General features: G+C 51.0%; 2 protein-coding genes across 2 annotated transcripts in view; one reads left to right on the plus strand and one right to left on the minus strand.

Annotated features, from left to right (window-relative positions):
• Positions 1-5,195, plus strand: part of CCDC93 (CCC complex scaffolding subunit CCDC93) — an 87,717-nt gene extending 82,522 nt beyond the window's left edge. Inside the window, exon 24 of the mRNA XM_079923616.1 lies at positions 3,943-5,195. Within this exon, the coding sequence (XP_079779742.1) occupies positions 3,943-3,996 (54 nt within the window). The 3' untranslated portion in view covers positions 3,997-5,195. The remainder of the gene's footprint in view (positions 1-3,942) is intronic.
• A 14,748-nt stretch (positions 5,196-19,943) lies between these two features.
• LOC307188397 (5-hydroxytryptamine receptor 5B-like) lies at positions 19,944-20,851 on the minus strand (the record flags this gene model as incomplete). The annotated part of the gene is given in 4 exon segments (XM_079925456.1): positions 19,944-20,087; positions 20,091-20,393; positions 20,395-20,643; positions 20,753-20,851. Coding segments are annotated over 4 exon segments (795 nt in total).
• Between the last annotated feature and the right edge of the window lie 1,717 nt (positions 20,852-22,568).

Here is a 22,568-nt window from a genome sequence, read left to right on the forward strand (position 1 = left end):
CATTTGGGCAGGATTATTCTCCATCATTCCAGAAGGAAACGTGCCCTTTTAAGAAAATTTCCAGAAAGGAGACTTTATCCTTTTGCTTGCCAAGATCTGTCTCATCAGCTTTATTTTCCGGAATTTTTCCCCCTTTCTAATGTAAATCCATGTGGTTTTAGTGAATTTAGAGATTGCTGAAAATACAGGGGTTGGCTAAAGGTAGTTGTATCCTAGGGTGTGGTCAGTGGAATAAAAAATACAATCTGTCCATACCAGTAATTTGGTCCTCACCTGTTTTGAGGCTCTTCTCTCTCCCTTCCTTGTCTTTTTCTTCTCTACTTCTCCTTCCCTTTTTTGTAACTTAACTTTTGAGAACCACAACCGTAGGCATTTCAGATTCTCTCGTCCTTTCAATAAATGTTCTTTCTTCCAGCTCCTGCCACGGCCCTGGGATAGATACATCAGGTCGTAAAACAGACTGGGTCCCTGTGTCCAGGAGCTTGCATTGTGTTGGGGGAGACAGATAGCAAGCTAGGAAACAGACCCTCGTAAACAAGTAGTAACAAATAAGAAGTACTTCCCGCCATTGCCTTGGCAGGGACTAATGTAGAGGGTGTGGTCGGGGAAGGCCTCTCTCCAACGAGAAGGACCTGGCCTTGGGCAGAGTGGCCAGGCGAGGTGCTCCGGGTCCGGGGGCCCCTGTGGCCGGCAGCAGTTGGAGCTGAAGGGCCAGTGAATGAGCTGACAGGGAACAAGTAGGGACCCGCTGCGCCCCATCTGAGCTCCTTGTTCCCAAATAACGCACAAGGAGAAAAGGCCCAGAGGAGAACTACATTTCACACATTGCGTGAACGCCAGCACCGCCCTTTTGACAGCAGGAACAGAAAGCAAATGAGCTGAGGAGGATAAGTATAAGCTGTCAGAATCAAAGCAAATAAAAGTGACATAGAAAAGCTCACTGTTGCACTGCAGGCTCTCAGGCTGAAGGCTTGGGGTGATCTCTGCTCCGAAGGGAAGGTTCCCTCGGATGCGTTAAGCTGGAGGTTTCCACGTTCCCGCCTCTTCGGCACAGTTACTCTCAGTCAGAGACTGAGGGTGGGTCCCTCAGAGCCCGAGAAGACCCCAGACTGGACCAGGTGCTGGCCTCAGTTTTCTTCAGTCCAAAACAAGTTGGAAGAAAGGCGGCAGGGGGAATGTGATATATGTTCCTCAGATAGCTAAGTGTATTTCACTTAAAGGACTCACCTTTTTAAAAAATTGCATGTCCCCTTGTTTTTTGATGTTAAAATTGCTCTCTCTTATAAAATGATAGTGACAGTATGCGTTCCTTTTTTTTTTATCATTTTACTTGGCAAAACTTTAAAATTAACAACCACAGGTTAGCATTCCCAAATCTTAATTTTTTTTTCAAGATCCTCTGAGGTAACTTGGGGCCATCACAGGTGTTGAGGCTTGCCTGCTGCTCCCCAGTTTCCACCCCATTCCTCCAGGTAGAGGAATTCTGTTCTTTTACGTATTGCAGTGTCAGGTAAGATCTCATCTGTGGAAGAAACACAGTTCGAAAAGTCAGACTCTCATCCCAGGATGGACTCTCCTCCCAGAACCCTCTGTCTGCCTCCTTTATTTGCCTCTCCTCGACCTGCTTGGGTTACTGCTCCCCAGGGCTGAGTTCTCACTGCATCCTGGTCCCCAGCACCGTCCTGGGCAGTAATGGCTCTTCATGCAGAGCAGGGCGTTAGCCAGAACATGGCCTTTGACCACTGCCGTCGTCCCTTTATGGTTTAGTTGACTCCATATTAACTGAGCCCCTTGATGCCTATGGGCTCCGTGCCTGACCCAGCCTCCTCTGAGATCAAGGCCTTTTTTGACTGGCAACGTCGGGTTGTCTCTAAAATCCCATTGGCTTGCTTGTTCTTGGACTTGTTATTAATAACAAGTCCGCCAGGAGAAAACACATACTCTGGAATCACCTTAATTGCATCATTACACCAACTGATTGTGTTTCCCAAAGCACAGTCTGTCACAAGGTCACCAAACCAAGATTCCGATTCTAGCCTGGCTCTGACGAATGCCAGCCAGCCATCTTTATGACGCTGGCTCTGGGCACGTAATCTCCGGTGACCGGAGCTCAGGGTGTCTGGCACCTAGCGAGCCCCATACCGTCTTCAGCAGGAAAGAAGCAGGAGGGAGGAGACATCTTCCCTTTTCTTATAGAAAGAAACACCTAAAGGGCCCTTTCTGTATTTGCTTTGAACAGACCGACAGTATCATTCTGTAGTCCCGAAAGGCTCCGAGGAGATTCCATGAAAGGTAGTCAGTGCTCACGCACCAGGTGACAGCCAAGGATGTTTTTACTGAGAACTTCCAGCATCATCTCAGTGTGGTGTGATGACCAAAATCACCCCGGGTGGAACTCTGCCACAGCAGTGTTTTGATGCTTATGAGTTGTTTGTTTTGGTTTTTAGGGTTTTTTTTTTTTTTTTGCTCTATTCAGAAGGTGAGGTGGGTAACAAAAGTTATTTATTCACTGTTTTATTGTTTTATCTTTTTATTATGGAAATTTTGAAAAACACACAGAAGTAGAGAAAGTAGTGTCACAATATGATAGCCTGACTCTGCCCGTCTTGGTCTGTCTTTACCCCTCCCTCTCCGCCCCCCTTTTTTTTTTGGCTGGAGGTTTTTCGCCCAAGCAAATCTCAGTAACTCTTTTTAAATAAGAAAACTTTCTTCTCAACTTTTCTAACACAACACATGTTACTTATTTCACCTTCTTTTTTTCCCCATCCCCAGGAAAAATTAACTCGCTACCCCTCCAAAAACACGTGCTTAAAACATGTCAGAGTATCTTGCTTCTGGCGGAACAATTCAGCTTCACCCCCACCCAGCCCAGAGCCTCCCCAGCTCTGAGTGGAAGATACGCAGAAACCCTACAGGTGAACCAGGGTCCTTGCAGCCAGAAAGACCAAAGGGCCTCCAGAGAAGTGGGAGCACCTGGCCGGGCCCAGGGAGATGGAAACATTGACTTTAGGGGGCTTGGATGCAGAGGGGCCATGGGTGACAGAAAAGTTTTCTTCCACACTAAGTGGATCTCCAGCCAAGCATGGCAACTGGAGGCCTAGCCACACGCCGGGCCTGCACCCTCGGGCTCGACCCCTCCAGGCCCTTCCCCCTGCCGCATTCACCTCTCCCTCTAAACAGGGCTCCTCGTGACGTGGCCCGGGGAAGGTGTGGAGGTGGTGTGCTAGCAGATGGAGGTACCCTGAGATGTCAAGGCCACTACGAACAAGGGGGAAGGAGGACACACAGTGATAAGCTTTGGAAGAAGGGGATATGAAACGATGCAGCAGTGGCCTTGCATCCTGGACGCCAGACTCCCCACGCGGGGGAGGCCCCAGTGACCCCTCAGCACACACAGTGATGGGTTTCCTTCAGCTCACTTTGAGCGGGAGGTGTCCCCTGACACGTCTCTTTCCCTCTGTCTTCTGTGAGTTTCTCTCGTAAAGCCAAGGGTGTTCTTAACCTTCACTCTTGCCGGGGTAAGACCTTTTCTACGTGCCCTGCCTGCTGTGTGGACTGGGGCTGCCTCTTATAACTCCTTAGGCCGTGGTCTCCGAGGACTTTCTCCCTTCCTCACTGGAGGGGTCACATAAGTATCTGCTTTCTGCTTCTGTCCCTTGGGATTTTAGAGGCTTCTTGAAGTCTTTTGGAATGACAGTGCCTAATCCTCTCCTATCCTCATTCTCACAGTCCAGAAACCAGTCCTCTTTGTAGCCGTTGGGGCCTTGAAGGTCAGCGTGTGGCCAGGAAGCTCTGCCGTGATGGTGGCAGCATGCAAGGAGGCTGGCCCACGGTCCACAGGGCTCCCTGCGGGATGGGGAAGGATGCAGAGGCCGTCTGAGCCTCATGCGGGTGCCGACGCGGTCCCCACCTCTCTGCTCTCTCTCTCTGCTTCCCCTCCAGGAGGGCCGCAAGAACGAGGTGCTGCTGTCCAAGGTGAAAGCCAAGGCCTCCTGAAGATTCCCAGACGACATCGTACGTCATTGATGTCTTTTTCTAAATGCCGTGTATCAACTACAAGATGGTGAAATGGTTCTGAACGCTGCAGCAAAGATGCAGGTGTGATGATCTCGACACCCTGGATATTCCCTTTCTCCTATCTGCTTCCACTGTTGTCGATGGAATCAGATGGGGCAACCACTGTGGCTTGGATGACACCCATCCTCCGCTGAAGAAATGTGGGCGGTATTTGTTCTCTGTGTCGATTCAGCCCTTATTTCTCCAGTGACATTGTGCATATGAAGGTACCATGTTTGTCTGGACTCTGAATAAAGTGATGTTAATTGAGCAGCCGCTGAGAAGGAGGCACTGAGGGCGAGAGCAGGGTGGCAGAGACCCAGCAGCCAGGCTCCCAGCAAGTGGCCCCAGAGCTGGACCACTGGGGTTTTTTTTTTTCTTAGCAAACAAGGCTTTTAGCTGAATGACCAGCCCAGGTGAGTGTTGCTCACTCGGGCCTTTCACTTGCCCGTGGTGCCTTTTGTTCCCGTCCCCTCGGGTGCCAGCCAGCAGGCTTGATGGTGTAGCAACTAGAAAGAAAGCTCAGCACGTGCCCTGGCTCCACCCTCACGCTCCGCTCAAGTTCATCTCACCAGAAATCGAAAGCAGGGGCCTCAGCTTGAGGACATGTAAGTAAGAGTGACACCTCACCTCGCCCTGTTCTCCTGTGAGTCCCAACCACCCTGTGGGTGGTCCCGTGCATCCCCCTCTCCAAGAGCACATCACATGCCCTCCGCTCTGCACAGGTCAGGGCTGGGCCTGGAGATGGGCTCTCCCGCCACTGCCCTCCAGGCCAACGTGTAAGTGGCGGAGGGACCGGCCGTGAGCAGGTGCCAGAGGGCGTCCCAGCAGGAAGAGCGGCACGGTGTGCGGAGATCCAGAGGGCTTCGTGGAGCAGGCTGGGTCTGGGCTGGATCTGAAGGGGGAATAGCAATTTAATAGCAGAGATTGATGGGAAGGCCATTTTGGATAAAGGATAAGAGGGTGTGGGGAGAGTACAAGGCATGCTCGTGGGGAGAGGAGTGAGCGGCCAGTCTCTGCAGGAGGCTTTAGAGACCAGTCTGGAAAGGTGGGCTGGGACCTGTCTTTGCAGGGGCTTGAAGGGAAGGTGGAGGGCTCAGGTTTCTCCTCTGGAAGGAGCAGTCCATCCAGACAGAACTTCTCCTGCCCCAGCCCTGGGGAACCTGGCAGCATGGGGTCAGTGAACCCAGCACGAGGCTTGCACACGTACCAGTCAGCAGGTTTGGGCCATAAAACATAAAAGCTCAAACATGCAAGGAGGGCGCTCAGTGCAGCCACAGGGACACCGTGCTCATTTTTAGTTCCCTAATGTATACGTTAAGCGGGGCTGATGGCGTACAGACTTTAACAGTCTCTTGCTGGACTAACAGCCCTTGGCTTCTGTGTCCTCCCAGCGAGGCCCACCCCCTGAGAAGGCTACTCCCGGTGCCCGAGTGATAAGGGCACCGTTCCTGGGCCATGCGCTTCTCCACTTGCCCTGAGCCCTGGTCCTTTGTGGGTTTTGAAAGGACTCAATGAAGTTGAAGCAAGTGACTGCCAAAGAGCAGGTGGCGCTCCGAGGGCAGGGGAAGGAGACGACAGTTTGACTGGAAACTATTTCGGCTTCAGAGAAACATCTTGGTTATCGTGTTGAGAAGCTCGTGGACCCATTCCCTAACTAACAACTTTTGAGCAATTAGATTATTCGTGTATTATCCACAGGTGGTAGGGAAGAGGAACAGGTAATATCGGAGGCTGTGGTGGTCCTTCTTCTAGATGACTGGGGAAGGTAGGGCACGACTTATCCGAAGCAGCCGATAATTCTTCTAAAAGTAGGGGCGTTTACTTTGGGCTGTTTCTAAGGAGTTTCGTTCGGTTTGGTTTTGGTGTAGGGAGGTATCAGTAGATATCTTTTCCCATGTTTTAATCTACAAGGCCTAAGACAGATAATAAATCAATTTCTGCTCCTTGAGCACATTTTGAATTAAACTACAGAAGTCCATCTTGAGAATTCTGTTTGCCACAGATAAGCCACAGGGCGGATGCTGCCCTTGTGAGTAATGAGGACAGAAAATGTGCTTTACGGTTAGGCCTCAGAGGCTGAGGAGGTGCCCCGAGGCCCTTTTCATTTCAGAAGCCCCTCAGGGGGCCCTCCCAGGGCTGTGTCCTTCTGTGCGCCCACAGAGTATGGCTGGCTGTTCTGCTAAGCCCACAGGCTTTTCCGGAGCTAAAAAATAAGTTACTTTTAGGAAACCTGTGCTCCGGGAGGGACAGGGTTTCCCCAGGGAGCGGTCCGTTGTCCCTGCTCAGTCAGAGCAGTGAGCTTGCTGACGGCAGGTGCCCTGGGATTCTCGGGGAGCCTGTGGGCTGGGGCTCCCCTCCATCCCACTTGCCCCTCAGGGAGTACACAGGGCTGCTTGGGTTTAAACGGAAATCAGAGCTGCTGCGAGCAGGACGTGCTAGATGATCACGAGGCGTCTGGGGACACATTTGTTGCTGTCCTTGGCATGGATTCAGGCTCCTGGGTCACTGGGCTCAGCCGATCACCCCCGAGGGAGGCGCCGAGGTTACAAGCCAGGGGCCTGTCTCCCTTTTTAACTGGGAGGGCACAGCCCAAATTCGTCAGGCCTGAGCTCTCTTAGAGTCCGCAGAGTATGGTTTTAATTGGGCGTGGGTTCATTGCCCATGTTCTGTGGAGAGCCGGGTCCTACCGGTGTCCACTGGGCCGGCAGCAGGGCCAGAAGACAGGAGGCCTTTCCCAGGCTGAGGATCCGCTCGCTGACAAACCCCACAGCTCCGGGCCTCCTGAAACCGGGCGCGGGGGATGGGGAAGGCCTCAGGCTGCCAGGTTGACAGCCCCGATCGCGTCTGCAGTGACCAAAGCAGCCCTGCCCGAGGGCACCGTGGGCCGTCAGCTGTGGCCTGCGCACCTGTGCCACCCTGATCTCTGTCGCCTCAGCACGGCCTTGTGTTGCCCTCTCTGCAGGTGACGGGTGATCAGTGTGAGAGCGCAGTGGGCCTTATAGCAACGCGTGCTGACGGTTACTAGGCGGAGCCTGAGCAGCAGTTAGTGGGCGGTCCCCAGCCTTTTTGGCACCAGGGCCCGGTTTCGTGGAAGACAGTTTTTCCACAGAAGGCGGCAGGAGGGTGGTTCAGGCAGTGATGCGAGCGACAGGGGCGCAGCAGATGAAGCTCTGCCCGCCGCCGCTCGCCTCCTGTGTGCGGCCCGGTTCCTGACGGGCCTCGGACCGGTACCACCCCAGGGGTCGGGGGTCCCTGGCTTAGAACACACTCTGAGGAAGGAGGTGCTTTATGAGTCGCTCGTGGCCAGTGTTGGCCTCAAGGAAAGCACGACTTGCCACAGAGCCGGACGGTGAAGAGCCCCCGTAGGGTGAGGGCCCGCTGTCTGTCCGGGTGGCCGAGCGCTGGCCGGGAGAGGGGCCTTGTGTGATGCGTCTTCAGAGTCCCCAGGCCCTCTCTTGGTCCTTTTCCGCCAGCCCACAGCATTCCCTCTCACAGCACATGGTGATAGGCTGACAATGCTACTAAAAAATAATGTCATGGTCTCCCCTGTTCTCACAATAAATATGTAAAAACATTAGGGGAGAGTCAGTGTCTGGTCTGCAGCCTCTTGGACAGCGTGGGGACCACGACGGGTTCTCCGCGTCAGCCTTACGTCAGTTCCTCAAAAGTGCCGGGCTCACACCTGCTCTGCCTCTGCCTGGACCGCCCTCCCTCCCAGATCGTGGGCAAGGGCTTTCCCAGACCCCCCCGCGGCTCATACAGACCCCTCAGTGTCAGCCTGCAGCCCTGACCACACACTGCCCTCTCCCCTGCGCTGTCTCAATGGCACACGTCCCTGTTGGACTCTTACGTAGTCTTTTGCGACGTGTGTTGCCTGCCCTCCCCTCTGGTGTGTAAGAGCAGCAAACGCAGGCACCTCGCTTGTATCGTTCCCCGCCGTCTCCTCAGCATCTGGCTGGAGTGGATGAGCAGGAAATTCTGGCTGGATAAAACAGCTTCTCCAAATTGCAGCTCTGCGTCCCCGCATTAGCAAAGTTTAGATTGGACCTTTCATCTATTTTATGCTTAGCTTGAGAACAAGGAGGCAATTTCATTCAGCAGCTTTGGAGGATCCCAGAGTCTTTGTTACACTCTAACCTCGATGGTTGGGATGAGAAAGGTGTCAGAGGTTTCAGGCCTTTCAAAGGAATTATGTTTTACAGAAGTGTTTTCTCCCCATGTAGATGGGGGGAAGGGGGAAGAAAGGAAGCACATTACTGTCAGTGATCAGCTCATGAGTCTGTTTTGGCTCAAAGTAAACCCTGCGTCAAGGTAACTTGTCTGGTTGAAACGACTGAGCCACATGCAACCAAGAAGTGGGAAGCAGCCCCGGGATACAGCATTCTGGATACAGAAGTATGAACAGTACAACCCCGTGGAGGGTAGTCAGACAATTTCTATCAAAAGTGCAAATGCACAAATCTTTCGGGCCAGCCACGCTACTTCTAAGGATTTTTCCTATAGACGGGGATGTTCATTGCAGCATTATTTGCAATAGTAAAAAGTTGGAAACTACACCAACACAGGGCAATGGTTAGATAAATTGTGGCAAATCCATACAATGGAATATTAAGCCACTCTGTTTGTACTGCCATGGAATGTTCCCTAAGATGCATGGTTAAGTGGGGAAAAAGAGGCTCTTGGCTTAGTAGTGTTTGTCTCTGAAAAAAAAGAAAAAGAAAAAAAAAATGGAAGGGGATGGAGAAAAATGCCTGTGGCTGTGCATGTCCATACGTGCGTGTGTACAGATAGAGCGCCTCTGAAGGGATCCACGGGAACCTGACAGCCTTGGGTGCCTCCGGGAAGAGGGCTGGGGGGGACTTTTCACTCTGTACCTTTTGTACCTTTTGAATTTTGTACCATCTACATGTATTATCTATTCAAAAAATAAAGTTTTTAAATTTTAACTGTGTTTACTATTCTAAAAAATAGAAACAGGACATCAGCTTCTTGTTCAGTAAATCTGCTTTCTTTAGGCATTGAAAGTCCTTGAGCCCAAAGTAGTTAATCTCCTTTTCTTGGGTCTTGGGAAAAATAGCGAAGCGAAGAGGGCGCCCTCCTCTTCTGGAGGAACAGCTCCAGGGAGACGAAGCAGTGAGAGTGGCTCTGCTCTGATTACGTGAGTGGGTTTGGGTGGCAGTGAGGGGGACGCGGTCGGGGCTCGACCTGGGGACAGACCAGGGCTGCTGTATGGTTGCCTCCGTCTCACGAGGATCACAGCACAACCCGTGTTCCTCTGGCTTTGGGGCTTTAAAAGATGGAGATGGGACCTCTGAGTCATGGTCCAAGGGGAGCTGTGCCTGTCCTGTGTGGAAACCTGATGTGGGTGATCCCTTTCCTGACCAGCAGAACCAATTTTGTCCAGCTCTGCGTGGCAGTGTGTCCAGCCCCAGGAGAGGAATCGTGACAGCTGTCCTAAAACAGTCACGAGAAGTCTGTTTCTGTTTGCCAAGAATTAGTTTACAGACATGCACGTAGTTGTGTGTCTAACCCAGTTATGGCCAGTACGGAGGAGACCTTCCTGCTGCTGATCTGCACGAGATGCAGAGAAGAGCTTCTGTTCCGGCAGCTGGCTGGGGAAGAGCAGGGCGTTGGAGCAGCCTTCGCCATTTCCAGACCATCAAAAAGGACATCCGGCACCCTGAGCGAAAGGCTGGGAAGAGCCTGGCTCCCCGAAGGCACGACGAGCTTCCGAACCAATGTGGGGACCGCTTGCCTCCTTATTTCTTATTCCATGAGAAAAATAAATCCCTGTTCACTCATTCATTCAACCAACAAATATTTGCGCTTCTGCTCTGGGTCAGGCCCTGGGAATAGACCCAAGCAGGCAGAGGAACCGGTTTTCCTAGAGGTACACTTCTGAGGGGAAAGTGTACCAACAGGTAACACGTACACTATCGCGTTTTGCCTCAGTGTGCTGACTAAGCAAAGTGTCTGGTGTTTTATCATGCGTAGGCAGGGGATACGACTTTGCATTCTTTACTGAAAACCACCTCAGTTTATATTCTGGAAATTTTACCAGACAGCCAGGTAACTTGCTGCCTGTCATAGATGCCACATTTTATCCGTCTGATCAGTGATTCTCGGCGTTCAGAGCCTCCTGGTTTCATCCAAGCTTGCAGTAGACCTCAGGGAGCATCCTGCTTTACAGAGTATCTCCTGTGCCTTATTGCCTTTCTTTCACTTTTTAGTCACCCTGATTTTCTTTGAATTCTATAAACTGCAGACTGTTTTACATGCTTTCATTTGATTACAAGCCAGGTACTGGTTTCATGGTTTAAAAGCTACGGGTACTGTCTCTTTGCACAATTTTAATCTTGCTCTCTCTTAAAGATAATATTTAGGTGTTGTCACATTAATTCCAGTAAGAGAGAAAATATGTTGTGCATTTTTCTAGATCTGTGTGCTTTTGTGTTTTAGAGGTTTGAATCACTAGTGGTTTTATTATGAAAATCCTATTTAGAAAAAAAAAACAGACTGTTCTTTAACTGTCGGCCCCTTCTTTAACATATCTGTGTTCTTAGCATTAAATAAATATTAATAAACAAAACCTCACTGCTAGTGGAGGAATGAATCACATAGATAGATACCGTGTGAAGAGAATTCCAGGCAGAGGGAGTAGCAACTGTCAAGCTGTAGGTACGAGCATATGCCCAGCAGGTGAGTGAGGGGCAGGAAGGCGTCCTGTGTGGGAAACCACTGGAGGGTTTTGAGAAGATTTCAGCAGAGACCCCTCTGGCGGCTGTGCTGACTACAGACTGCAGGGGGGGGCAAGGACAGAAGTGGGGAGTCCGGCTAAGCAGTGACTGATACTCCAGCTGAAACATGCCTGGAAGGGGTTTTATGAGACAGTGCTTATCCTTTCCACACTACACTCATGTTTTTCCTGTCTTACGTAACTTTTGAAAAACGCTAAACATTGACTGATTGGATTCCATTCTTCACTCCCCAGAGCGGACGCGTTTGTCATGGCACCCTGGCAGCTGGAATGTGCTTCCCCACCCTTGACTTTGGGCTCGGTCTGGTCTGTGGGTTATTAGCAGCCTTGAGAGGAGCAAAGGTTTGAGAATGTGCTGTGTGCTGGGCTTGTCCCCTTGCACGTCTCTCTGGAAAAGAACTTGCCCTGCTGGCCCGAGAAGGTTCAGAGACACGTGGAGCAGACGGAGACCAACCCACGGCTTGAAGCTGAGCCCAGAAGAGCCCAGCCTGGATCAGTGAAATCCCAGCAACTCACAGAGACACCTTAGCAGGGAGTGAAGGCCTGTTGCTCTGCGCCACCCAGAGTCTGTAGTGATTGTGTACAGACACTGAGAACACAGCTGTCTGAGACGATCACCCACTGATTTCATGACAAGTTGTGACCTGGAGTTTAAAAGACACTTCTCTATATCATCCAGCTTCAGTGTGGAGGGAGAAGGTCAGGCGCCAGAAGAGAGGGCTTCTGGGGCTGGTACCCACACGTGGAAGAGATGCTCACAGAGGACAGCAGTCGTGAGCAGAATCCAGATTTCCTTCAGGCTCGCCTGAAGAAACATGGATAAAGGGGAGAAAAATGATAAAGGGGAGAAAAGTGATAAAGGGGAGAAAAGTAGCACGCTTTATGCAGGACTAAATTTACAAAATAAAACTATCAGGTTAGCCACACCCACCCTGCAGGCCTGGAACTTTATGGAATTGGATTTGGACATGAAGACCCTTTAGTGATAACTTAATCAGCAAATAAATTCTAGCAAGGAAGAGATTAATTCCTCTTACAGCCTCCCAACCCTCTCTCCCTCATGTCCTACAGGCAGAGAGATCTGAGGCAGAACAGAGACATTAGGCTTAAGGGAGTTCCTGCAATGTTTATTGTAAATCCATCAGTTTGTCTATAGATTTCTATTTCTGATACTCTGTATTGAAAAGAATTACAAGTCCATCCTTACGTAAGGTTAGTCACCCACGGATGTGTCTCAGAAACTGAGCATTTTGTAATTATAGTGAGTAGTCAGGGAAGGCCTCACTAACTGAAGAAAAAGTTCAACTCTGAAAGGTCCAACAGAAATTACCACCAAGTTAGCCGGCACACAACTTCCCTTCAAGAAGAACTCGACAGAAATGATTCCTTCTGCCTGGGACACTTCCATCATGATCCTGCATTAAGTCAAAGCCCGGGCCAAGTGAACACAGTGATGAAGCATCCTATGCAATAGTGAGAGTAAACCAGAAACTTGCATTCCCCTCCCCACCCCCCAACCATACCTAGACTCTTCCTCTAAGACTCCTGCCCGGAATCCAACCAGAACGAGGCAAGTGGAGCCACTGCACCAGGTATGGGTCCCGTGCTGCGAAATGCAAGCCAACACTGAAACGTGGAGTCCAGTCAGGTTTCTGTTGTGTTCCCTTCACCTTCCCACTTTGGATTCAGGCAGACTTGAGTCCAGGTACTGTTCTACCATGTGCTGTGTGACCACAGGCAAGCTTCTCACCCTCTCTTGGAACATGATTAAATGAGGACAGTGCCTACCTTGTAGGAGAGATGTGGGATTCAACGAGTATTTGTATATGAAACCGAGTATAGCAGCTACACACGGTGGGTGCTCAAGAAAGAGTACTGTTAAATGTATTCCTGATTGTGTGTTTTATGAGGGGAGGGATGATGGGGAGAAGACCATTAACACCACCTAGTGTCTTTCAACCAAGAGGGGAAAATCCTCACTAGCCCCAAGCTTGAGCTATATATAGCCCTTAAAACCCACCAGTGACGATGTTTGAGGACGCCATTTGATCAGTAATGATGTGCCCACCTGTTCCACTGCATCCAGGTTGTCAGTCATCTCCTGGTTCTTTCTTCCCCGTCTCGGTTCACAGAAGATTTGAGGTAGCTTGTAGGAAATACACAGAATATGATGGTAAAGTATAAAGAAGACATAAAACGCTAGAATAGGGAGAACCTAAATAAGAATTGGGATTATAGACTGGCTACGAACGTCAAACACAAGTGGGTTACCCCTTCCTATATAGATTCCAAAGTTAAGCCAGAAGTTTGGTTCTGCCTCCTGAACAGAATAAAAACAGAAACATGGTCAATTAAAAGTTCCCATTATCATAAGAAAACATGCCTTCACAAAGAGTGTAATCAGATGACTTCAACTACAGCTTTATGTGAAAGGCATTGATTAAGTTTCATAAGACTATTTCTTGAAGCACCTTCAATGAAAGAGAAGAACATATTTCCAAAATGCGACTCCAAGAAGGCTGTCCTAGGGCCCATGCCAAGCACCGTGTGATGTCCCGTCCTCTAGCAACAAAGGAATGGTTGGACCACGTACTCTTCCCAGACTGCCTGCAGAATCCCTCCTCTCAGCAGGGCTGAGCAAGTTTGGGACTTCAGATGGCTTGAGGTTATACGGGTCCTCAATAGCAAAGCACAGAAAGCTCAGGAAACAAAGGTTGTTTCTAACTCATGTGATGATAAAATCTGATCTGACCCAGTGTGAGGTTATTTTTAGTTCTTTTCTCACAGTGTAAATATTCATGCATTTTACTGCAGAAGTACCCATGTGTTTGATTAGAGGCTGCTGGCTCAGACCAGCTGGGGGTATTAATTAATCTATGGATTACACACCATATTGCATTTCTAAAACTTAGAAAAAGATTCTATCTGTCCCAAAGATTTTGGAAAAGGCCCAGTGGACCTATATTCTGATAAGCTCCAAAGTACAGATAACTCTATAGTGTAAGTTGAAAGATGGTCTGCATACCTCAGACATCAAGTGAGTCAATGGTGGGGTGAACTGTTTCATGTAAATTAAAACACCTAATCAATAGGCAGCCAGCCACCTCCAAAGTCAGGTAGACTCTGGCCAAGATGACTTATTCCAGGCACCCCCCTCATCAAGGCCCTTGGATTCCTCCATATGTGGCCACGTTTAATCTTTTCAGGAAGGCCAAGATTCACTACGGCAGTTTTGGGGGGAGAGGTTGGTGGTGGTGTTTGTGTTTTAGTTTCACAACAGACATTTTCCCCATCTCAGTGACATACACGTGAGTGTGTGTACATATGAACATGTATCCGTGTGTGTGACCAATCACATGTGAATGATTCTGAACCCAGAAATGAATGCTTCAAAAGTACTTTATTACGTATACAAGTCAGAATGGTGAAGTAATGGAAACATTTCTCACAGCTGCTCTCCCTTGTACAGAGCAGAGGAGAGGCCTCACCAGGGGTTCCCAATGCTGGCCGCACAGTGGAATCACCCAGGGAGCTTTAAAAAGCACTACTGCCGGGCTTCCCTGGTGGCGCAGTGGTTGGGAGTCCGCCTGCCGATGCAGGGGACACGGGTTCGTGCCCCGGTCCGGGAAGATCCCACATGCCGCGGAGCGGCTGGGCCCATGAGCCATGGCCACTGAGCCTGCGCGTCCGGAGCCTGTGCTCCGCAACGGGAGAGGCCACAACAGTGAGAGGCCCGCGTACCAAAAAAAAAAAAAAGCACTACTGCCTGGATCTTAACCCCCAGAAATGCCAATTTAATTGCTCTAAAGAGCAGCCTAAGCATCCAGCAGTGTCTCTCACCGATTAAAAAAAAGATCATCTAGAGAATTTAATAAAATATAAATTACCAGACCTCTTTACAAGTCTGATTCAGTAGATATGGGTTGAACTGGACAATTTTTTTAGAAAACAAAAGTTCAGATGATCCTTATCACCCAAACTGGGATACACTGCCTTGGAATTTGGGAAAGATAAGTTGAATTGGGTGGATAAGGGTGAGGGGAGGGCTGTTTCACAAAGAAGACAGGCTCCTGAGTGGGCCACAAAACAGGCCACTGGGGCCCTGTGCTGAGGAATATGGTAATTAGATAAAGGAAGGGCAAATCAGCTTTGACTCTTGTATGAATTCTAGGCAATTTGCAGTAACTGCCTGATGTGCTGTCTGAAAAGGATTCTGAGGCCAAGTTCCTCCTCAGTGGGGAGATGTGCCGAGATCAATTAGCAATGTCTGCCACATACACGGCAAGACGACATTGCTGCACGCTTGCCACCCATTTGCTTTGGCACTGCTGCTCCTATAGTCCAGGCCCAAGTGGTATGGCCAGAACCACCCAGCTAAGCCATTCCCAATGCCTGCCCCATGGAAACTGTGAGTTCATACGTTTTTGTTGTCTTAAGACACTAAGCTTTGTACTAATTGTTAAGAAATAAATAACAAACCCACCTATAATGGTAAGAGGTATAAAATAATAGTTTATTACTTATAATTTATAAGAAGAATTTCAAAAAATAATAATGAAGACAGTACAGCGGCTATCATTTAGGGTTTACTATTTTAGTTACTCCATATACACTATTATCTCATCTATTCTTCACAAGAATTTTAAGAGGCAGATGGCAATATTTCCAGTTTACCTACAGATGGAAATGCAGATGGAGATGAACTCACCTGGCTGAAGTGCTAATAAGTGGCACAAAAAGAATTGAAATCCAGGCCTCCCTGCTTCTAAACCCCATGCTCTTAACCACTGTGCACACTGTCTCCCAACACATGTTTATTGATTGAGTGAATGAGTGAAGGGTATCAACCAGGGCCACGTTATAACCTTCAGGAGCCCGAGCCATCCTTGCCTCTGTGGGTCCTTCCTCCATTAAAAAAATATTAAAAATTATATTTTATGACCATATTATTATAAAGATTAATATAATCGAGGCTGGGCTCATGATTACATATTCCTTAACAATTATATTCATTTTTTCCTCTAAAAGAAATTAAAATTCAACTATTTCCATGGGCCCCTATAAGTATGGTGGCTCTCGGTGGTGTCCTCACTGTGCCTAATGAAAAAATGGCCCCAGTATCAACTTGTGCACAGATATCAGATAATTAAAAAAGAACAAAATGTTTGATGTCGCATTTTAAAAGCCAACCAAATCATCTCTATTGGCTTTGCTTCTTTCTTCCTCTAAGCAGTAAAAGGCACAGGGCAGAAGGAAAGTCATAACCTATGGGAGGTGCATGGTGAGGGCAGAATATACGCTATGTGTCGCGCTCAGTCTATGAGGCTGAAAAAAAGGATGCAGGTGGGAATGAATCCCGTCTCCCAAGAGAAGCTGGCAGTACCTCTGGGCTCAACTGTGTTCAGCTCTCCTGGAAAGGTGTTCACGGGCATAGTTTTGAGATCCTGCTCGCTGTGCATGAAAAATGTCGCCTGCCATATCAGTAAACAGAGGACCTTGTGGCCCTCGAGCCATCAGCCACTGAACTGTGAACCCTGAGGGGATTCAGGACAAAGAAAAGCAGGATACAGGCCCCAGATAGCTAAGGTGCAAATCAAAGGGCTGATTTCAATGAGCCCAGACTCTTGCATCTTCCCATACATAGACAAGCGCTAAATGCATTAACTTAAGATATCTGGGGCTTCCCTGGTGGCCCAGTGGTTAGGAATCGCCTGCCAAGTCAGGGGACATGGGTTCGAGCCCTGGTCTGGGAAGATCCCACATGCCGCGGAGCAGCTAGGCCCGTGCGCCACAGCTGCTGGACCTGTGCTCTAGAGCCTGCGAGCCACAACTACTGAGCCCGTGTGCCACAACTGCTGAAGCCCACACGCCTAGAGCCTGTACTCTGCAACGAGAGAAGCCACTGAGATGAGAAGCCCGTGCACCGCGGCAAAGGGTGGCCCCCACTCGCCGCAACTGGAGAAGGCCTGTGCGCAGCAAGGAGGACCCAACATAGCCAAAGATGGATAAATAAATTTATAAAAAAACAAAAACAAACTTAAGATATCAGGTTTTCTTAATTAACAGTAATCTTTTGAAGTTCCGACTACCTGGTTTTTCTATATATCCTGGCTGCTTCCTTACCTCTTCGGAGCCGTCCCTCAGAGCGACCTGAGAGGTTGTCTTCGGGCTTAAGTCCTCAGAAAGTCCACTGAATAAAACATAATTCTCATCTTTTAGGTTGTGCTTTTGTTTTCAGTTGACATCCCCATGACCCACCTTGACCGGGATATGACTGCCTGTCTCCCATGAAGGTCTAGATGCTTGTGAGATGTTTGTGACAATGCCCAGAAGTTAAGTTCCTGGAGAGAACATGGCATACTGGAAAAGGGGTGAAAAAGAAGAGTGACTTTTAGATCTGGGACAAACTTCAGCTTTTCCACCCCATAACTGTGTGGTCGTGGATGAACTCACTCTATGGCACTTGAGTTTGACCATCTGTAAAATGAGAGCTGTGTGGCGAAGACGGTTAGTGTTCACCAAATAGCCATAGGCTCCCCAAGTTTTCACAGTGTCTGGCCAATGGACTGTGACCCGAAGGGGCACTTCAGCCCAAGGCAGGTAAAAGTTGCTGTATCTCCAGGTCTTGCTTCCCCTTCCACAGAAACCTTGGAAGCCACATGTTCAGGACAGCATAGCTCAAGGATGACAAGGGGCCTGGATCCATGAGTTACAGCCTGGAGGAGAGCTGAGCAGGAAGAGGGCCGCCAGACCCACACTGAACTTTGAGTGAGAGTGAGATAAACCGTTAGTCTGGGGCTTCTATGTTACGCAGCGTATCTTAGCTTATCCTGACGAACAGAGACTGTAATGCCAATTTGTCTGGACGCTGAGGATTAAATAAGAGGATGTAGGTAAAGTGGCACAGTGCCTGAAAGAGGGAACTCAGTCAGCATTTCTTCTCTACTTTAAAAAATTGAGGCACTGTTGCAAATCCCTTTCTGATACTATTTTAGTGTTGGGACCTAGTCACAGAATCCTGAAAAAAGATGACGGGTGTGCACAGCCTCATGACCAGAGGTCTTCTGCCTTCCTAAGTACTTCCATCACCCACAGAAAGCAGTAAAGACACTTTGCAGGACCTAAATGCAACTTGACTCATTTCCCCGGAGGTCAGACAAAAGCAGGTGGGGGAACGCATGGAGAGAGTACTCCATTATTTTTAAATTTGGAATTTTAAATTTAAATTTCTGTCTGGATGTCCTGTGGTCACCAAGCTTGCAAATGCTGACTCAGCAACATTACCCAGGAGTTTGAGTGACAGCTTGCCGGACCCTAAAGAAGCAAGGTGTTCTCGAACCCCATCTCATCTGTAGATGTATCTCAGCATCACATGAGTCAGGACTCTTAGCCTGACTTAGACCAATGCTGTGTCCTAGAGCAGAGACTTGCAGCACAAGGTGCAGAAGTGGCTCGCCCCAGCAGGTGGCGCCAGCAGGTGGCTAAATCAGTGCACCACGCTGCCCCGCCTCCTAGAGCTCTTTCTCCCTGCCAGTGGCCTCCCCATTGGCCAGGCTCCCGACCAGGCACATCTGCTTTGTATCACCTGCCTGAATGGGTTCTGTCAAAAATGAACACTCAACTCAGGCTTGGCAAGCCTTTCTAGTATCCGTTTCACCATGATTTCTCTGGGTGCGCACTGGATTGATATAGCCAGTAAAAGTCAGCCCTACCTCGGCCAGCAGAGAGAAAAGGGTTGATCACCCCAGGATTTCTGAGGCACCTTTCAAAGGACATCATTAATTCTGAATAAAGCTCTCCCCTACCAACACTTTCCAGTTGACATTCCTATTTTATCCTACAAAACTCCTCTGCCATTTAATGAAGGGCGTGCGGGTTGGCGAGACGCCTGCTTTTAAAAGTACACACGTTTGAATAACCTAAGTATCGGAGTTAACTTTCAAAAGTAAAACAAAACTAACAACAGAAGAACTTACCCCGTCTCTTTCCTTCCCCCCTCATGCCCCCTTTCCCTGGTCCATATATTGTATTAGGAAAGGGGCAATAAGTCCTGTTACTCTCTAGGACTGAGAGCCTGAAACCCCCATTCACTCAAAAGGAGAGTTTGGGGCTTCCAGGGTGAGGCGGGAACTGTCATCTGTTAGGGTCTGGCCGAAAGGCAGAAAGCCCCGACTCTAAATACAATGGAGAGAAGTTCTGCCAAATGCAGGTTCCTCCACCTCATTCATTTCCAGGCTTATGTGCGGGCCCATTGTAGATTGCCAGGCAACGCGCTGTGGATCTCCTTGCTCCGGCCAGCTCTGCCCCCCATTCCCCGTTTGCCAGGCACTGTGCTAGGTGCCTCGCATGCTTCATCTCACGTAAACCAACAGCCCTATGAAGTAGGAATTCACTTATTTAAAGTTGAGGAAACAAAACCCACAGAGATTAAGCAACTGCCCCAACGTCCCCAGTTGGGATTTCAACCCACGGTTCTACCTCGTTCCAAAGTCACTAAAAGATAGCACTGGGGTTGGGACAGTGAAAGCAAAGTGACACTTGGATTCATTTTTATCCTCACTTCCCCCTTGGCAGGGAGCTGGCCGATTGGGTTGGGGAATCGTCTCTGGACAGCAGGGTGTGTACGAGGGCGCAGTGGAGACATTAAATAAGGGGCGCATGGTCACAGGAATTCGCTCATCTGCAGGATGTATTCCCAGCCCCCTGCAGTCGCGCTTGGTCTAGCCGGGACTAGGAAGTTGGCGGCTAAAGACTCGCACGGACACAATAGCTCCTGGGGAAAAGCAACAGAGGGCGCAGCGAAATCAGACGTGTCCTCACCGCTACCGAGCAACGCTGCCCATGTCGCCCCCTTCCCCTTCTCCCGCGCGCACCAGCCACGCAGGTGGCGAACCCTTCGCGTGCGCGCCAGGCGCAGGTGATGAGCCCCTCGGTGTGCGCTGCAGGAGAGCAAATGGCAAACTCCCCGGCCGCTCGGGCTGCGCTGGTGGCCAACCTTTTCGCGCGTGCGCCAAGTGTGCAAACTTCCACCGCCAGCTCTCCCTTTCGCCACGCTTCCTTCTCCCGCAGCGACCCGCTTCCCCAAATCCCCATTGCTCAACCCGTGCCTCACCTGCACGGTGGCGGGCTACGGCAGCACAGCCCTCCGGCGGCGACCGAAGCGAAGCTTGGCCGCCTTGTATATCTTCCAGTAGACAGACAGCACCACGCCAAGAGGCAGGTATAAGGCGCCACAGGTGGAGAAGACGGCGTAGGAGGGTTCCTGGCTCGCTTAGCAGCCCTGGAGCCGAGCGTCGTTCGCCACACCCCAGCCGAAGAGCAGCGGCGCGAGGACGATGAGCGCGGAGAGGGCCCAGGTGAGCGCGATCATGAGCACCGAGGCTCGGCGGCGGGTGCGCGGCGTGTACGGCAGGTGGCGCGTGATGGTCCAGTATCGGGCCAGGGTGATGGCCGCCACGTTCCAGATGCTGGCGGTGCAGCGCAGCACGTCGAAGGAGGTCCACACGTGGCACAAGCTCCGGCCCAGCCGCCACCGTCGCCCGGTCGACAGCTCGCTCGCCAGGCTCAGGGGCGTGATGCACCAGCGCTGCCACGAGCACGTCCGACACGGCCGTCGAGGCCACCAAGTTATGCGGCACACGGTGGAGGGCGCGGACGCGCAGGATGGTGACCAAGACCAGGAGGTTCCACAGGAAAGTGGCCGCGAACGGCAGCACCAGCTGTGTCACCACCAGCCCCGTGAAGACAGAGAAGGGCGGCTCTCGACCAGGCAGGGCGGCGCCACCTGGGGTCAACTGGACGACCCCGCCGGGGCTTGGGCTGCTGCTCTAGGCTTCGGGTCCCAGGCGAAGGGCGACCCCGGTGGAGGTCACCGAGAGGTTAGCTGCTTCCATGGCGCGGGGCGTGCGGGATCCCGGCTCCTCGGCGGGGACGCACGCGCCCCTGGCGCTCAGCGTGGACAGGGAGGGTGCGAGCGTCGGAAGGGGGCCCTGTGTGCCCGGGGACGGCAGAGAGGGGTCCAGGTCGTCCTACCATGGTCCCTCATTGTGCCGCAGCCCTCCTTTGGCGCCTCTGCTTGGAGCCCTCGTGGACCTCTTTTCCAGTGGAGGAAAAAAAAAAAAAAAAAGAGTGGGACCCCTCAGGAGTCCAGCTCCGCCGGGCGCGCCAGTCCTTCCCGCCTCTCCTCGCCTTTCCGGGGGCAACGGCTGTCGTAGGGCTGGGAATCTGAGAGCACGCGGTGTCCGTGCGCAGGGCGGCCTTGGAGAGTGGACCCCACCACGAGCCGGCGGCCCCTAGAGCAGAGCTGCACCCGGGGTGCGCGGGGGCGGGTGGTCCGGAGAGCCCGCCGACTGGAGCCGGGCCTTCAGGCTGTCCCGCCGAGTCTCCCCGCCCCCGCCGCGCGGAGAGAACCCCAACGCGGGAGTCCGCGGAGAAGGTTCACAATCGCCTAGGAATCCCGTGGCCGCCACCTTCGCGGATCCCTGGGAACAGCCTGGGGCACAGTTTGACATCCGGAAACAGAGGCACCGGACAGAGAGGTTCTGGTTTCCTGGATCCCCATCCTAGGTGAACTAGGAGACTCAGGTGTTGGGTATGTCAAACAGGAAGCTCTTCAACCCGGCACCATCCTGCCTGCCGCTTCACTCGCCACACCTCTGCCGGACGAGGCTTCCTGCTGCCTTGAGAAGTTCCCTCTCTGGCTCTGTGCAGAAAGAACGCAGCTTCTAGGCAGTTTGGCAGAGGCTCTGACACGGGAGGGTTCGCCACCTCCTCGCCATGCCATCCCTAACCCGTCCCATCACATCCCTACCCGCATTCCCACCCCGCCCTCCCTTTGCGGCTGCGGAAGTTCCTGACCCTAGTGTATGTCTTCCAGTCTTCACATCCAGGGTGGAGATCGGGTTATATTTTGTTGACCCCTGGGCAAAGGTAGAAACCAGTGAGAAGTGAAATTCCCCTAACCTGCCGCCCAGCCCCCATTTTCAGTCTCTTACACTTTAAAAAATAGTTCAATCAAAATGAAATCAGCCTAAAGCCGCAATACTTCTGTTCCTGGGAGTAGACTAGAACCTAAAGAACCAGAGCCCAGACTGCCCCTTCTCTTGTCAGGGCAGCTCGACTGACGGTCATTCACTGGCTTCTTACCAACACCCTGGGAACAGCCTCAGGCTGAGCAGGTCGCCCAGAAGAGGCTCTTTCTGGAAAGGTTCCCTAGGCTGCAGTGGAGGGAAGTGTTTCTTCCCTGGTCCTCTGAGCATCCCACCCCTGGCATCTGGGGCAATCTTTGGGGATCTGGACCCTGCAGGAGGGACACAAAGAATGTCCTCCTTACTCTCCCTTCATCATCCACTCACAGAGTGAGGACTTTTGCCTTCTGCATCCTGTGTGGGACTGGTCTTGCTTACACACACAGACTCACTCCTGGGGCATAAAGAGCAACAGGCAGAGGAGTCAAGATAAAAATACTTGGACTTGCAGGCGTAAGTGTCAAGTGGTTGACAAAAAAATCTCAGAAGGGATGGGCTGTTCAGGGATCACAGAGATGCGGGGAGCTGTGGTCGGAGAAGCCCTTAGGCTTACTGAACTGTCAGGAAGGCATTTAGATGTTGGATGAGATGAAGGGAGGGTGGGACCTGGCCAGAGTGTGGGTAGCTGGGGCAAAGCCACCAGGAGATGGACATGCAGAGTGCAAATGCCAAGCAGCAGGGTTTGCACTTGATCGTGGAAAAAGCTGGATTTGGGATGAAAATTG

The sequence above is a fragment of the Stenella coeruleoalba genome (genome assembly GCF_951394435.1).
Source record: "Stenella coeruleoalba genome assembly, chromosome: 6".
Lineage (NCBI taxonomy): Eukaryota > Metazoa > Chordata > Mammalia > Artiodactyla > Delphinidae > Stenella > Stenella coeruleoalba.